The sequence below is a fragment of the Rhamphochromis longiceps genome, linkage group LG12, assembly GCF_057381845.1.
Source record: "Rhamphochromis longiceps isolate RC_006_pf linkage group LG12, R_longiceps_female_GT1.1, whole genome shotgun sequence".
NCBI lineage: Eukaryota > Metazoa > Chordata > Actinopteri > Cichliformes > Cichlidae > Rhamphochromis > Rhamphochromis longiceps.
The window spans coordinates 29272115-29290148 of NC_140568.1; the positions used below are offsets into that span (position 1 = coordinate 29272115).

General features: G+C 39.5%; 1 protein-coding gene across 8 annotated transcripts in view; it reads right to left on the reverse strand.

Annotated features, from left to right (window-relative positions):
• The window catches only part of pdlim5a (PDZ and LIM domain 5a), a 68286-nt gene that overhangs the window by 30298 nt on the left and 19954 nt on the right, over nucleotides 1-18034 (reverse strand). For all 8 annotated transcript variants that reach the window (XM_085425677.1, XM_085425684.1, XM_085425682.1 and 5 more), the window contains exon 3: nucleotides 16347-16498. In XM_085425677.1, the coding sequence (XP_085281803.1) occupies nucleotides 16347-16498 (152 nt within the window). The remainder of the gene's footprint in view (nucleotides 1-16346; nucleotides 16499-18034) is intronic.

Genomic DNA, 18034 nt, shown 5'->3' on the forward strand with positions numbered 1-18034 from the left:
CACATGTTTTTAACAACCATGAACACTGATTTGCATACAATTTGTCTTTTTTGGGCAACTCTTTTGCAGGATAGAAATATTTGGGATTACACAACTGGAATCAAAACACTTTGAACCAAGTAGATCCAAAGATAAAAATATGACAACATTCTACTGAATTATTGAAATTGATTAATTGACTCCTAGTCCATAACACAGCTAAAATAGTAGAGTGAGGAAAGAATACACATTTTATCAAGTGTCAAAATGATACTAGGAAAAACTTTGATAAATTTTTCACACTATATAGGAACTTATTCAGCTAGTCTGAGAGGACACATCCTTTTTTACTGTGAAGATTTAAGGGTTTTAGAAGCTCCTTAATTTACATACAAACATAACTGTGCCTTTTTTTAGGCAGTACTTTACAAAGCAACAACAAAAAAACATTTCCTCTTAGCGCTTCCCAGTTTTTTCTTCTTCTTTATTATTTCAGCTCTCACCATTTGTATCTGTCTCTGTTCTAATCATCTTGCCTTTCTTTCTAACTTGCCTTCCTGCCTTTCATGTAGATTCTTTTTCCTCTGGACCCCTAGAGTGAGGTCACCCTTTTTAAACAAAAGAGATAATGACTTAGAGAATAAACAAAGACATCTAAAATGTATGCAGTCGTCATTCCCGAAGGTGGGACACATACTCTTAGCCTTTGTGTATTTATTTCTTGTTCTGTACCTTATTAGGAAAAAAGGGAGATGAAGAGGATGGTTTGGTTTCAATCTTTTCCCAGTTCTACCTTAAACTGGAGCAGACAGACACACGTGTGCAGGAGAAAATGCCGGGGAACCACTAAAAATAGAGCGATTGGCAGGATTATTGCCACATGTGGTTCACCATTTGGGTGTTTGATAATCAATTTCTGTGTGCAGTGATTAGAGAGGACTTGGTCAGTGTTGTTATGATGTGATCAAATCCAACAACATCTGCATTTGCTACTATTTCCATACCAATACTATTTACTAGAAATGGTCCTTAAATAGATCTGGAAGCCGACTCTGACTGTCATTATCGGCCCTCACGTTAGGCAAGGCCATATGAGAAACATCTCCTAATGTAGCATTACAAGGCTGTGCGTGCGTGTGTGTGTGTGTGTGTGTGTGTGTGTGTGTGTGTGTGTGTGTGTGTGTGTGTGTGTGTGTGTGTGCGCGCGCATGTGCATGTGACAGAACTCTACTCATGTCCATTTATCTTGGTATGAGTGTGTTTTCCTCCACATTTCTTATCCTCTCCATCCCACCATTATCTCTACACTGGCCTCAGCAGGCCTTTCAAATACATATGACGTCACATGAGGCCCTAAAAGGAGCTTTGAAAGTGACCAGACCAAAAAAGCCACAGCAGTATCTTCAGTCAGTCAAATAAACTTAGTCTGAAACAAATAAAGACATACAAGTAGTATTCTCACAGCTGCATTTTAGGTGTTCGTCAGTTATTCTCGTATCAAGAAAGATCAACATTATGCAGCTCACGATAAATGGGAGGTGTTTTTTAAAAATCTTTTCTACATTGTTTTAGTTCTGTCCTCTTCCATAAATGCACATGCCAACACAAATACCCGGGGTACAAACTGACCATGGTTTTCATGGATGCAAGCTCTTAAGATACAACAATAATCTAGGCCTGCTTATCTGATGGGCCACAAAAGCTTGCATGTAACGCTGACACAACCTACTGCTAATGCAGCTAGATTACATTCAGTTTAATACTTCTTAGTATACAGTTGATTTTAAAATCGCTACATTTAGGTAAATACACATTGCATTTTATAGATCTTGCAGATCTTCCTCAGTAATCTTTCTGTCTGTAGTTTACTTCTAGAAACTTGGGGTTAATAGTGGGAAAGTAATAAAGAGGCAACACAAGCCTGAACATATCACAACTGTATTTACTCTGGTGACATGGCAACAAATATTTTTTTATAGTAATTCACTTTCTAACAAAAACACAGCAGTTGACTGGTACCCTAAGGAGTCTTAAAGCAAATCATGAGAGGAAACAGACCCATTAAGTTAAACCCCATCAGCGCAGGAGAAAGGAGGTAGTGTTAGAGTCTGCTGGTCAACAGTACTAAAGGCAGTACCTCTATAACCATAATGTGTATTTCTCCACAGTAAGTGGGAAAAAATTGTGTGATAAAAACTGTGAATAAAAATCCAAAACATGAGTCACAAAACCTAGAGTCTACTGCCAATACACATAGTTTATAGAGTCAGTATATTAAGTACATTAAACAGTAAATCAATGAAAAACCATTTAAAATCTCATGCTCTATTATAAACTACTGCTGAAGCACAGATGAAATAATTTAGGGTAATAAAACAGATGCAGTCGTTTACAGTATTAAATTTTTTTTAGATGTTTTCCGATTTTATGAAACACTAAAGTCTTGTAATATATATCTTTTAGAGGCAGAGGGCAGATGGTTTGTTTTTACATGAAACTTTAATGCAACTGCTGAGTGGTTGTGTAACGGCACAGAGTTGATCTGAATGCTTGCATTGTTTCTAGACTAGCAAGGCAGTAAATAGCAGAGCTAGAATCCTGAGTTGTCTTTTTAAATCTAATTTAAACTTTTACAGCCTTCTTTCACAGGAGACTGACCGAGAAGTAAAACTTTGGATCGTGGTTTGAGGAAGGCATCCATCTCAGTCAAGTCGAGCAGCCGCCTCTACTTTTTTTGATATACTGAAAAAAAGTAAATTGGGTGGTTGTTACATTTAAAAAAAAGTCGACCGTGTAATTTGAACACAAAAATGTAATGTTGCTATCTTGAACGTAATTAAATCATGTAGGATCTGTACGAAATTTAACAACTTAATTTGTTCTTGTTGAGATGACCTGATACAATCTAGTAAGAGTGGTTAGTGTCTTTAAGACTGATCACAAGATCACACGAGATTTTAAACCACAGGAAAATCACTGGAGGCAGACAACTTCACCCACACCCCGTGCATGCTAGCACTATTTATTGTGGTTTAACCTGTCAAGGACAAAAACATAAAGAAGATTCTGCATCAAGCATTGAAATCATAACTTTCCTACTTTTGATAAGCCAGGATTGGTGGCGTGGTGGTTAGTGCTGTAAGAAGGTTCTGGGTTCAAATCCAGAGTCTGATGCAAATGGATGTTTGTCTCTATGTGACAGACTGGTGAGCTATCCAGGGTGTACCCTGCCTTGTAACCTATCACTCCAGGGTTATAACCCTGCAACCAGGCTAAAGATAGGAGGATGGTAGTTGCTGTAGATCCATTAAATTTTTATGGTAACCAGACTCTAGACTTTGTTAAACATTATGTAATATGAAGACAACATGTAGTATTTAAGTGACGAAGTAGTACTGGGGTAAAAGTTATTGAATAGTGTTGACATAAAATGATAAAATTGTAAAGGATTGAAATATTCCAAGAGCTCAACTTACTTCATCTAAACATGTTTCAATCGCGTTTTCTGAACACAAAATGCACAGGTTTGTTGAATATGAATAAGTTGTGTTGATTTAACTCGTTTGTTTAAGTTTCTGCCAAAGCAAAACATTTGTGTGCAACCAATGTCCACTATTGAATTAAGTAAATCCAACATGGCCTTTTTTTCAGTGTAGGGGGTCATGTAATTGTTGGCGCTTTGTAAATAAAATAAAATTGAACTGAACTAAAACTTCTCATTACAGCTATCTGTGGTTGCAAGAGCATTACACCAGCCAACTTTGACCTTCTGTCTTTGTGTTACACAGACAACTGTTCGGCAGCAGAGATTAAGGGTCACCAGGATCTATTCATGTCTGTCATCAGGACCCATCAACAAGGTAACACACAGATGGCAGATGGCAGTAGTATCCAATTGTTTGAATGTTATAAATAAATTAATAAATGAACAATTAAAAAATAAATAAAGTTAGATTATAGAATTTTGAAATATTAAGCCTTTTTTTGCAAGACCGTATTAAGGCCTTAAATACTCTTGCGCTGCTGGAGTCTGATAGCTATGCAAAAGATGGGGGAAGGTTGTGCTGTTTTTTTAATATATAGTCATGTGGATGCTAACCTGCAAGGAGAGAAGACTACTGATGCTTACTTTATCTACACTTGAAATGTCTGCTTACTTTTAAGCAAGGTCATTAATCTATATTTAAATTTCTGTTTAATTCACTAGAGCATTAGTTGGAGGAACATCCATAACTGTAGCATGTATGTATATACAATAATAAGCACCCTCCCTTCCCAGAGAATAAGTTGACTGTTATTTATTTACACGGGGCGACCATGGCTCAGGGGTTTGGGAATCGCATCTGTAACCGGAAGGTCGCCGGTTCGATCCCCGGGCTCTCTGTCCTGGTCGTTGTGTCCTTGGGCTAGACACTTTACCCTACTTGCCTACTGGTGTTGGCCAGAGGGGCCGATAGCGCGATATGGCAGCCTCACTTCTGTCAGTCTGCCCCAGGGCAGCTGTGGCTACAACTGTAGCTGCCTCCACCAGTGTATGAATGTGAGAGTGAATGAATAGTGGTATTGTAAAGCGCTTTGGGTGCCTTGAAGAGCGCTATATAAATCCAATCCATTATATTTATTTATTTATTTTTTTTGTGTGTCCCGTTTGGATCTTTAGCCATCAGAATTGTTGTCTTAAGGCCAAGAAAGATGCCAAGCGGATTTATTTTACCAAGTGGATCATCATGGCCTTGCCATATTGGTCCATTTGATTGACCTTTATTATAATTATGAATTTATTTTATTTTCAGTTGCTACAAACGGGACAGACATGACTGGAGGATAGGACAGGGAGAAAGAATGAAAGAAAGAGAGGGAGAGAGAGAAAACCAAAGGGGAGAAGAGACGGTGAGAAGGGGGGGAAGAAAGAAAAAAAAGAAAGAAAAACAAACAAAACACCTGGGTCACCTGTATAGAGAAAAAAAAACAGAAGAGAAAGCAAACAACAAAGAGCAACATAATAAAAAAAACAGCACCATCACAATAAACTAGCTAGCAGTAGATAACAGTAGATACTAAATAATAAACGATATTGTGCAGCACGCAAGATAGACAGCGCACAATGTGCTTTGAGGCAGCAGCCAAGAAAGCTGTAGTCCGCGTCTGTGAATACCCGTGTGTACACCTGTGTGCATACCTGTGTGGATCAGCATGCTTGTATTCCAAAGGTTTCTCCATGTAACGATCTGCTAGGGAGTGTGGGGAGCCATAGCCCCATCCACCAGGGTATGAAGCAGGTATGGAGGAGATCCAGGCCCCAGATATCCAGAGGCCCCAGAGTTCAAGGACACGAGGAAGACCACCAAAGGGGGGGAACCGTGCCACCCTCCTGGGAAGAGCTGAGTAGAGCCCCAAAGGAGAGGTCACCTCGCAGCTACAGAGCAGAGGCCAGAGGGGGTTGCAGTGGCGTGCCCGCGGGCTCTGCCGGCAGCCAGCGGTGCCAGAGAGGACCGAGCTTCAGGCCCAGAGGCCAGAGGCCTGAGGGCATCCCACCCCCCGGAAGGAGCCCAGCCGGGCCACAAGCACCCGGCCCCGCTAATTGGCCACCAGGAGTGAGCCGGTACATACATGATCGCCCAGCCCCAGACGACAAGGACCACCAACACACCAACGTCTGAGGGGATCAGCCACCGGCAGAGAGTGTGGTGAGGGGAGATAGGCCTCCGTACTTTAGAGGGCCTGAGATGTACCCAGAGAGGTTGAGTCTAAGACCCAACCTGACATATAGACACAGACGAACAGGCACACGCGGACACAGACGTGCATTCCCACCCCATATGCACAACCAAATACTCGGCACTCACCCAACGTGTAGACAGACACAAATAGACACTGCACAGACAGTCGCACTCCCCAAACATACTCTATATCCCAGGTCCAGGTACCCCCGCCATCAGAGGGGCAAGACGCACCTAGACCCAGGAGATGTAACCCTTCTCTCTGGGGTGGAGGCAAGCGGACCACCTCCTTATCTGCTGTTGACTGTTATTTCTAAAATCAGGCAATGACAACACCTGGTGACACATCGGTCAGCTGAACTTTCTTGAGGCAAATACTGCACACAGCTTCGCCTCTAGTAGCTGGATCAGTTATCATCTGAGTCCCGAAATAGTCCTGTAAAATTGTTCGCACAACTCGCAGTCACCATCTTTTCAGCACCCCCCTTTTCCAACTTCTTCTAACTATAAATGTCATCATAGTATCACTTTAATAGAAAGATGAGCACCTGTATTTATGATGGTAGAAATACTTTTCTAAATGCTGGAATTATGGTAATGTAATACTGTAATACTAACAGGTAGGGCTGGGCTATATCATACCGTTCATGATGATACCGGTGTAATGTTGGGCAACGATAGGAAAATGAAATATCACGATAGAATATGGGTAAAACGCGCATGCGCAGAGCCTTTGTTTACATACGCACATGGCGGCGACGCAGAATGAGAAGAGTGAAAGTGGATCGTTAAATGAAACGGATGAACCAGAATTGGTTTGTATAAATGCTGCAACTTCAGTGGTGTGGCACTGGTTTAGCTTTCATCCGTCAGATACACAACAAAGCACTATTTTTGGTAGAGCATGCTAGCGGGCCGTCGTTATTACCGTGTTGTTTGGAAAATACGGCACACTTAAAATCAATCCTTTGATTTTTTTTTTTTTTAAGTGAAAATACATTGATGGTTTTTTTTTGCACTAATAAAGTTGTGGTGTTGTAAAGTATTTTGTCTAGTGTCAATTATATCATCAGTTATATCGTTATCGCAGATAACGATATAACTGACGTGATAAATATTTTTGGTCATATTGCCCTGCTCTACTAACAGGTCTATTTAACATTTATCATTGTGTCTATGTAGCTGACAGTCTTAATAAGAACCACACAAAGCAAAAAGCAGTGAGAGACTTTAGACCAGTATCCAAAGGAAACATGAGTTTATTCAAATCAAACTGTCAAACCTACTTATAGAGTAAAAGTGCACCCTGAGCTGTCTTTGCATTATACATCACACCCAGTCAAAGATTGATTTGATTGGGTGTGATGTGATTTCATAATAGACAGAAGAAGAATGTATTGTTTCAAGTAGGGGTTCTGTTCAGAAGTACTTGAGTACTTTTTTTCTTCATAAGAGAGATCAATGTTACAGGGCTCAAGCTGTATGAGGACACACGATTCTATGGGATCTAAAACAGGTTGAACTGATGCTGCATTCTTTAGCAATGTAGTCTTGCAAGACCTATCCAGTACTGAACTATAGTCTCAATGTATTTATAACATGTACTAGTCCATCAACTCCAAGTGCTTTCATCAGAAGAATAAACAGCGCAACAGTGATAGGCAGGCTGCAAAAGTGCCAACAACAAACTGTTAATGTCAGCAAGACAGGGAAAAAGTCGATGTTTTTGTCTTTTGATTTTAGTGCTTTGCAGTTCCCAGTTTCTTTTCTTCTGTTTGGCAGCTCACAAGTATTTTTAAGGCAGCAACATCAGGAATAATACATAAAATAGAAGAAAGAAAGACAGGCTAAAGAGACAGGGCTCAGGCTATGAACATTATTCAGAACTGTCTGCTCATCAAAATGATCCACAGCTGGACCAGGAAGTGTTTTCCATATTCCACATCTGGCCTTAGGTCTGTTGAAAGGGTTATGGATATCAATGTGCATCAAAATCACTTTGAAACATTAATTCACAGAGATTCAGGAATTACTAGATTGGTTCTAGTTTCCTTGAATTGTTTCCGTCTTGTTTTGGATACTCTGTATCTGTTTACCTGGCCTGGTTCTTGCTTTTTCTCTCTTTGGCTGTTTACCTAAAATACACAAACTCTTCCATTGTTCTCGGAGTGATGTAAGGTCAATGCCTCAAAATCGTGCAGGGCTATAGTAGTATGCCTCATTTCTTTATATTTGCCTTCCAAGGAGCCAGACTTTCTTGTAATTTTTTAAAGTCCTAACATTGGCTATTTTTTCACTCATTTATAGTCCAGCTCTTGTACCTGACCATTATCAGACGAATGGCTTCTGGTAAGCCACTTAACACTTATCTATGACTCATTTAAACACAAAAAGGCACCTATCTCAAAGGATGAGCCGGTGTCGTGACTACTCAACATATCAGACAATTTAACGACGAAACATGTTCCAATAATACATAAAATGCCAGCAATGTCTTTAAGAAATAGGAAAAAATCCAGCAAAGACCTGACACAAGACCTGAAAGATACATCTGGCCCTTTGGTTGATCCCTGTACTATTTGCCGAGGATAATCAGAAATGGTCTCAGTGGAAGGGTGGCTGTCAAGGAGCCATTCCTAAGTAAGGGAAACAGGGAAAAAGGCTGGGTTCTGCCAAACAACACAAGAACTGCACTGTAAATCAGTGGCAGCAGGTCTTACAGAGTGAAGAATCGAAATTGTCATTAATCAGAAAGAGGCCAGAAAACAGTTACAACAGTGAGTGTCTGCACCAATCTATAAAACACGGTGGAGGCTGTGTCATTTAGGTCGCATTTAGGTTTAGGTCGCATTTCAGCAAGAGGTCTTGGAGATCTGGTTAAAATTGAGGGAATTATGAATACAGAAATGTATCATCAGACTTTGATGCACATCTGGAGAGCGTCTTATACGAATTGGTGTCATTTTTCAGCATGACAATGATCCCAAACACAATACACAGTGCAAATCAAGAATTTGTCTCGACAGAACCCGGAACTTAACATTATTGAGGCACTGTGGGATCATGTTCACAGAACAAAAGGCAGCTTTGAATGTCCTTCAAGAAGTCTGGAGAACTATTCCTGAAGAATACTTACAGAAATGACAAGAAAGCTCGCCTAAGAGAGCTCATGCTGTGTTGAAGAATAAATGTGGTCATACCAAATACTGACTTTGAAGCTCATTAGAACTTTTACCTTATATACTGTATTACCATATGTGTCTGTTATAAATCACTGCTGTTATTTCCCATTTTCCTAGGAAAATATGAAGAAATGAAGGGTGGTTCAAGATTTTTGCACAGTACTGTCCATGACAGTGAATCTAATATGATCCTGGCTCTCACTGAACAAATACCTGAGTCTCTTTCAGCTTCTTTCCACTATAAAATCGGATCAATTTCAACACATGTGCCTAAACACTTAGTAGAATTTTTGAGCATACTTTATCTGATCATGTAATAAAATGAGCATAAACATACAGATTACATAATGAGAATTTTGCCTGAAAATGAATTTATATTGCCTAGTCTAGACTGAAAACAGTACCTAGACCTAAAGCTTAATGTGAGAACTGAAGGAAAACATAACAAATCATGTCTGGGAAAAGTGTGTATTATGTTACAAAACATGTTAATTGCAATTTATTATAGAGTCATTTGTAACTATAATTACAAGTTTATTTTATTTGGAACAAAGCTGCCGATTGTACCGTTTATGTTCTCATGGTGTCTTGCAGCCTGAGATGCACTTATAGTAATTACTCAGCACATACAATATGTAGCTTCTTATTTTTCTCTTTCTGTCAGTCCAGATGATTTTTCACACTGTTCCAGCTGCCTGCCTGGGTATTATTCAACAGTGCTGGCTCGCCTAAGGATGAGTGCTCTTGGCTTACACTAAGATATTTTTGGCAAATAGCAAAGAATAGTAAAAAAAAAGATGAAAAAAGAGACAGAGTGAAAAAAAAGCAGAGACAGATGAGCATAACGCAGTGTTCTTGGCTTGAGAATATCTAGGGGCTAGATTCACAGACCCCTAATATTTTGGGGGGGATTTTTTTTGGCAAAAATAAGAGGATATAAAAAAAAAGACGTACAGAGACAGGTGCATGAAGCTGGTATTAGGATATGAACAGTGAATACGACAAGCCAAGGATGACGGCCATCAGCTTTAGCTGATCTTTGGCAAATAGTACAGACCGTGAAAGACAGAGACAGGTGAGCCTAGTTTAGCACTCGTAGCTTTGGCAAATGATCAAAGGCATATAAGTGGCAATGGCAGCTGCACAGAGAAAATCTATTAGTACACAGGGTTTGTAAAGAGCTGTGAATTTCTGTAGCTACGGTGCAAGTCTTATAAGTTCTAACACACGGTAATGTGCCATATTTTCACTGTTTTCAGTAGACCTCCAATTTATTTTTTCCTATACATTTTTACTAAACTCTCCCTCTTATTTATATTTGCATTTGAGTTTAAATTGGTGCAACATATAGAATACCTAGCTCTACGTTCATGAATTAGGCTGTTAGGTGTTCATGTCTACCATCACCAGAAGCTGCTTAGCATCACCCAACAACCACCGTCCATTGGATTATTTGCACTCTCTCGCCCACATTTCTTGTTATGTCTTCACTATGTGCTTGATTTCAATTTCATTTCCATCTGACTTAAAAAGCTAGAACTTGGATTAATTGTTTCAGTCTTCTGACTTCAAACTGAGAGTTTATATATTCACATGTTTTTAATCTGTTCAATATGAAACTTCGATGATGCCTTATTTTCCTGACATTCGCACACAAACACATCATCCGTGCCCCCTTTTTTTGGCTCCAAAACATCTTAGCAATCCAAATGTCAGCATTGCTGCATTAACCGCCGTATTTTTTGTACCTCCCACCCAATGACAGCTGGGATAGGCTCCAGCACTCCTGTGACACTGAACTGGTTAAGTGGTTAAGAAAATGTATGGATGGAATTTCTAAAACCATGCAATGTTTTTGTAAACAAGGAATCTGATTTTGTCTTTGGGTTTCAAACACAGAGTCATTCAAACATGTTGTTCTTGTTACGTGGCGGTTCGTTCCAAGTAAGTATGCCATCCATACTGGGTTTCAAGTGTAAGCTAAAAACAGGCAGCGCATCATTATATTAAAGTATCAGTATTGCCCACAAACAGGTAACTGACACGTACTCCCCCAATTATGTAACTCATGCTCTCTCATGTTTCTCATATTTCTTAGATTTAAGATTACATTGAGATATATAAGTGGTCTGTTGGGAAATGTATTTCTGTTCATTTTAAAGCAATTAAAACTAATCAATTTCACTCCTAGAAGTCACAATTAACTTCTCTTCACACATCACTGTTCTCTGTGCACATGTGCTTGCTTGTGTTTTCTGGACAGACACGTGGCCGTGCACAAGCATCGGCATATCTGGTACAACGCAGGGATTGTGTCTCTGCTTTTCGGAGAACACAACATAAACAAAATGAAAACGTATACCCCATCTCTACTTAAACTTCACTCACACAACCCCTTCCCTGAGCACAGGCCAAACTTCCAGGCTCAAAATAAATCAGGCAGCTGCTTGAGTTTTATTTTATGTGAGCTCTGTGCATGTATGTGTGCTCGAGTGTGTGTGACTCTGTCTGCAGGGTTTCTGTGCATGGAAGGAGTAGACAATTAGGTGTGCAGACCACTGCTGTTCTCTGTCAATGGAGAATGAGTGTGAATTTATTATAGGGTGTTCAGGTGAGCTAAACATCCCCTTCTGACTTATGTGCATGCTTGTGCATTGTGGGGGAAGGGGTCAGTCCCACTGTAGTAAAACATCAACAGCACATCTGCAGCAATATCTTGAGACATACACGAAATCTCATATCTGATTTTGTTTATCTATCCCTTATTAAGGTCTTTTTGTGTGGCCTCCTACATTCATGCATAAGAGCTTTTAGAAAAGTTATGTCATGACCCCACCACTATTTAGAAACTCTGCAACAAAGAAAAGGCTTGTCAAACACTGCAATTATCCTGTTTGAGGCGCTTTCAACAGTTGGAGATCTCCATGCTGATTAAAGAAGAAAACAAAATTAACTTAGCACAACACAAAAGCTGCTTTAAATCCTGTCTTCTTTGCATGATCTAAATAATGCAATCATTTGCTGCGTGTTCCTGTGTTGGTGTAGGTACATCAGGTCAACTGTGTTTCATTTTCTCCCCCCTAACAATCTCATCGGGGCCTTGACACTGTGCCATTACTAGAGAAAAACACTCAAACACACACATGAACGTGGGTCCATTAAATAGTCAAATGGGCTTCGAAAGGACTTTACTGTGGGGAATAAACCATTTAGCCAGACACTGGCAGTCGAAGTGCATAACAGTGAAATACAAAGGTGGTTTTGTTGAGGCACGGGGTAATTGGTTGAAATGAAGAGTTTAATCCTTTGGTGTTCCTTTGGAGAAAATAATGATATCGCTAAAGAGGTGAATTTAAGTGCTGAAACGTATTACACTTCACCAGTGGGACCCCTTTAGGACAAAGCCATCACGCAAGAAGGAAATGTCCTTCTGCCTTAGTCATTTCTAAAACAACAAAGTATAACTACATTGTCTTACCTTTTCCTTCCACCCTGCATTCAAACCTCTAGTTCAGAACTACTGTTCATTCTTTAAACCTTCCTCAACTTACTCTACTTTATCCTATCCACATATCTTCCCTCTTTAATGCCTTTCTCTGGCACCTATCCCTGCTTTTAAAGAAGGACTCATGAATGAAGCTGCCACAAATTAGTCAGCTGAGAGAAAAATAAGCTACACCTATTGTAAGTGCTTAAGTCACTTTGAATGCAAAAGCTACGTTACACAACCACATATGGCTTCTATCATTTGTAATTCTAAATGTTTAGAAATATTAGTAAATGTTTCCGCTTTGGACTGATGGTCAAACACAACAAGGAGTTTAAAGATGTCAGTTAGGATTCGGCGAAGTTGTGTTGCGTCCACAACCAATAGACTCTGTGATTAATCGAGAAACTATTTTACAGATTGCAACCCTGCAAATTGAAAGGAGTGTACCAAAACCTAACCAACCATTTCTCTGAAAGTCTATTTGCATTCATGCGTGGTATGTGTGTGAGTGTGCTATGCACACATGTGCGCCACATGTCTTCCCCACAATAAAACAGCCCATTTAGCAAACAAGATATTGGGTGTTTTTATTGGTCTCATCAACCGGGATTCAGTTTGACGCTGAAGATAAGAACGGAAAAAACGATTCATTGAAAAAAAAGAAAAGAAAAGACAAAACAAACTCCCAGAAACTTGGCTGCATTTTTTTCCACAGCTGTGCGTATCAAATCCTAGTATAGTTTTATAGAGATATATGAATCTAAACAAGGAGTAGTGACGTTTCAACATTCTCGCCTGGTGACATTATTGCAAGGTGAATTATGTCTTAAGTTGCAAGCAAAGATCTCAGGTAAACAGTGATGACGAATCTGTCTCCATCTCTGTTTAAGTGTTGTGTTTTCTCATTTTCAGCCTTTTCTCTTTCTTTTCAGTGTCTCTACCAAGCTTTCTCAGCAGGAGTGCAACAAAAACACTGGTTCTGTTTAACAAAAGGCCATCAAGGCCCCAAAGCTCGAGAACCAAAAGTGTGTTTTGAAAGCTATTATTCATATAACAATACAAAGTGCATTCCTAGACCAGAAAAACAAATCAGGCAAAGACTGAAGCTTTAAACAAACAAACACTAGATTTATACTCACTTTTGTCAGCATTCACTAACTCAGGGAAATTTATTTTTTCAGTCTGTCATGAAAATATAAAAGGATAAACAAAATCCTTCTTAAGGATTGGATTAAAGATTTAAGTGATGCTTAAAAGTCTGCAGAACTGATCACCCACCTTGTGATAAGGTAGCAGACCCACAGCAACGTAACTGAATTCAAACTGAGGGAGATATGCACAGCTGCAGTTGAATATAATCCGGCTCCTTGTGCAGAGATGAAAACCACAAAGTATGACTTAATTTACATTTACAATAAAACATCAAACTTCAGTACGTCAAGACTTGACAAAAGTACTAGTAGTTAATCCCTTACTTAAGAACTTAGCAGTAGTCAGTTTCTTTCTACAAAGTACAAAGTCACTACGTTATAAAATATTTAGCAAGAAAAACTGATCAAAAAGTGCCGATAATACTAATCTTTCACCTGTTGCTCATTCTAAAGATTTTGTTTTTACTTTATGCACAGGGTTATTCATTTGAACTTTTCCAGCTGGCTCAACTTTTTCTTGCTCTGATCAGTTTAAAGTGATTGATCTGAGCTGGGATAGACGGAACAGCAAGAAATTTCCACTGATGTTGTTTTGGCACCTGCTGCTTGCCATTTTGGCAATGCTTGCTTCACTGTAATGTTTTCCCCCCAAGAAATAAAGAAACTCTCACAGACAACTAAATGAATGTTCGTGTGTGATGATTTCCCTGGTAACCATGGTATTTGCATTCATGCATTTACAGTTAATAAATCCCAGTTCTGTTCCAGCTTTTTACTGGATGAAGAGGTCAGTCAGTGCCAGGATAATTTGGCTCTTTATATTTGCCATCCTTAAAAAAAAATTTGTAGCCTGGACATATTTAGCTTCATGTCAATTTAACAGCCTTGTAGAGACAACTTTACTTTTACAGCTTTTCTTTTCTTGTTCTTCACACATCTGCTGTCCATCTCTTCTCCACATCCACCTCTTTATTTGGAAAACGAATAACAACCAGTCTCCCATTCAAAATACACACATACAGACACCACATGCATTGTTGTATCGCCGCACTGCTCTCATTCCTTTTGCTCTTTGACCCAGTGACAAAGCCAATCAAAATGTGTGGTCAAACAGGAAGAAAAGGAACGACGAATGGGCGATAACCTATAAACGCTAACAGAAACAAGGGACTAGACTGGTTCTTTCCATTATTCATGCAAACCCATTAAAGATGGACCACATGTTGACCCAGGGATGAAACATTTTGAACACAGACTACGTCAATCAAAGTGCCAGTTAATGTCAGCCATCAAACACAGAGAAACCCAGACACTCTGATTTTATTTCTCATTGTAAACGGTGTTTGGAGAAGGGACACAAATTGCTGTCAATCTCAAATAAACTGTCCCCAAAGATGTCCTCTAATTGCGCAGCTTTCATAATAAAATACGGCCACATGTTTTTTACCACTGATAAAATGAATGATACTCGATATCATCCAGCTGTGTGGTAGTTAATAGCTGAATGGTGTGTTTTAACATGCTCTCTAACAACAACAACTTGTGGTCCCATAAAAATGTCATATGCTGGAAGATCTCTTAACCTCGGGTGCAGTAACTTCTTGATTGCTTGCTGCTATGAGCATTGGTTATACAAAACCAGTCTGACAGTATCCTGACTAATCTGTATGTAACTGTCAGGGAAATCAGTCAGTGAGAAACCTATCGTGGTGTTTTATCAGTTTGCTGAGAGATTGGAGGATATATTCTAAACAAATTTTAAGGCAAGGATAGAATGACAGCTACCGCTTCCTGCAAAATGATTTTGGTTTCAGCTTCAGTGGCTTCCATATCGTTGTCAGCAAAACTTTGCGACTTGCCCCAGGCCATCCATCTTAGCCAAGTGTTATTCTAAGACCTGTTTCTCTCATCATAAAATAGAACTAGATCGTGAATATCTGTTGCTCACACTGACACACATGCACACTCACTAGCCCACACTCTGTCCTTGAGAAGCGGAAAGCCTTATAATATTAGTGTGTGTGCTCTCCACCACTCAACCAAAAGTAAACATCTATGGTCTGTCGTCATTTGGACACAAATTAGAGGCTCACATAAAGTGAGGGGTGAAAAAAAGGAAAATGACCAAGAGAGGACAGAATGTAAAATCTGAATTGAGTGAGAGGGAGAGATGCAGAGGCACAAATAAACATGCAAACAAACAAACAAAAACAGATGAGCATTTCTCTCTTCACCCTTAATCCGAAAGTACAAGTGTAAAAGCCCTGAATATCTTACTGGGCTTAAATAAAAACACACATATGCCTACAAGTGCCGCCAAAAAACAGACAATTTGAACCACATGAGATCCACTATGATCTAGACGCACTGATACACACACACTACAACAGAAATTCTTGAGATAATTCAGCTCCGATGTACAGGATTCCACCAGACAGTGAGGAGTAAGCCTTGGGGGAAGAGGTGATGGGCCACATGTTGATGCTCTCCATGTGATTTTAGCTCTCCCGCTTCCCTTCAGGGGACAAGCGATCAGGCAGAACTAATGGCGTTGCTGTGTGTTAGAGGTAAGATTATCTCCTACGACAACAGTGAAAATCTGCCTGGATGCAGGATGTCTGGGGTTGAAAGGGGAAGCATGAACCTTAAATCTGATGCACAACTGGGTTGTTTGGGACTAACTGAAAGGGAGTGCACGGATCCTGTGTTGTCATGGTGATAAATGTATACCCACTCAGGTTCACGCATTAAATCATTTCAAGGTGATGTGGCTAGGGTTTGGCTTAACAACTTCAGACACACAGAGCGTGAGGTCATGGCTTACTTCTGCAGAGTGAGGCTGAGGTTGCCAGTGCAGCTCTTGATTTTGTTCTGGGCCTCCAGGTGGTTCATGCCGTCCGTGGAGATGCCATCAATGGAAAGAACCATGTCTCCAACAGCAATACCACCTTTCGCTGCCTTTCCGCCATCCGTCAGCTGCAGAAACACAAAAACCACAAACAGCATGAATTGCTGGAAATATCGGGATTACTGAGCTGGCCGGTGGGTCAAGGTGATGTCGGATGTCCACATTCAGCCTGTGTTTATCAGAGGATTTATGGATCTCTTCTATTGCATGAGTATTTAGAGAAAAATAATGAAAGACCTAGGTTCTGCACCACATGATGGAGGGTCTACTTTAGGCTCACTGACGTGTTTTTAATAGCAGGAGCCTGCAGGATTAAATTACTTTTGTGTGTTCTTTATTGTGTGCTGTCTTAATGGCCTTGCAGCTTGTTAGAGAAAAGAGTTCAAAGGTTCTCAACCACAGTGTATCTGAGAAAAAGAAAGAATGAACATGGCTGTTTATCATTTAAAGATATTTATTCTTATTCATTTTTTAATGCCTGCTCTATACATTACAGTAGCTATGCGAGTTGGGAACATGCCACGAATTGATAATGCAAGAAGGTATTTACAGCTTAGAGCAAACAGAATCAGTGTAACACAAAGGTTTGTGGTATGATATTGTGATATCTGCCTCTTTGAGCAAAAAAGAAGCTAAATTTTACACTTTCTTAAGCACTACTGTGCAATAAAGATGAAGTAAAGTGAATTTAGTGTCAGTAAAAAGCAATAACGCAATTATCCCCCATGCAAAATGTTGTTAAAAAGGTGACAAACAGATAATGGGACGCTCCGTGGTGTAGACACATACCTTTTTTATGGGCTTTGAGGAAACAGTAATTATTAGCCAGACATTTCTCACTTTACACACATCATAAAATTTACATACACGTTTCTTGTCTCCATGTTTCAGTGTATTCCTTCATCTTCAAGCTAAACCTTAAATATGTAAACAGTCTTTAATCACTCCGCTCTGGAGGAAGTTGGTTAATTTGAAACAGATTCAAGCAAAAAAACCAAAAAACCAACGATCTGGTACTGAATACCGGTTCTGCTGTTCAAATGGGCTTCAACATACACAGGTGCATATTTTGTAAACAAGCTAAGCATTTAGCATGCGAGTAAATGAGCTTAACGCCACATGAAAATATAATCAGATCATTTGGTTGAGCGTCTAATTATACATTCTTGATTTTTCATGGACTGCGCACAGAGCTGCCTGTTCCTTTCTGATACATTTCAAATTATGTGTTATGTGCTGTTATGTAAGAGAGTGTACATACTTTACTAGGAGGGACAGATTAACTTAAATGTGCTTTTACACACTCGTGGAAAATGAACAATCTAATATTTTTATTAGCAGTGAAATATTGAAATAATTTTTTCTATCTTTTCTGACCAAAACATTTTCTAAAAACGACCTTCTGAGCATGAAGGTACTTAAAAATATTCAATTCACAATCTACATAAAAATATTGATGAAATGTTTATTTCTAAGCAACTAAATTAAGCGACTAGCTTTTTGTAAGTTCTGTTGTTAATTATATGGGACTGAATAGTGTTAGCAACGCCTTGCAGATGTAGTTCTGTCCATTCTTGGTCACACAGAGGCTCTAAGTGTGTCCA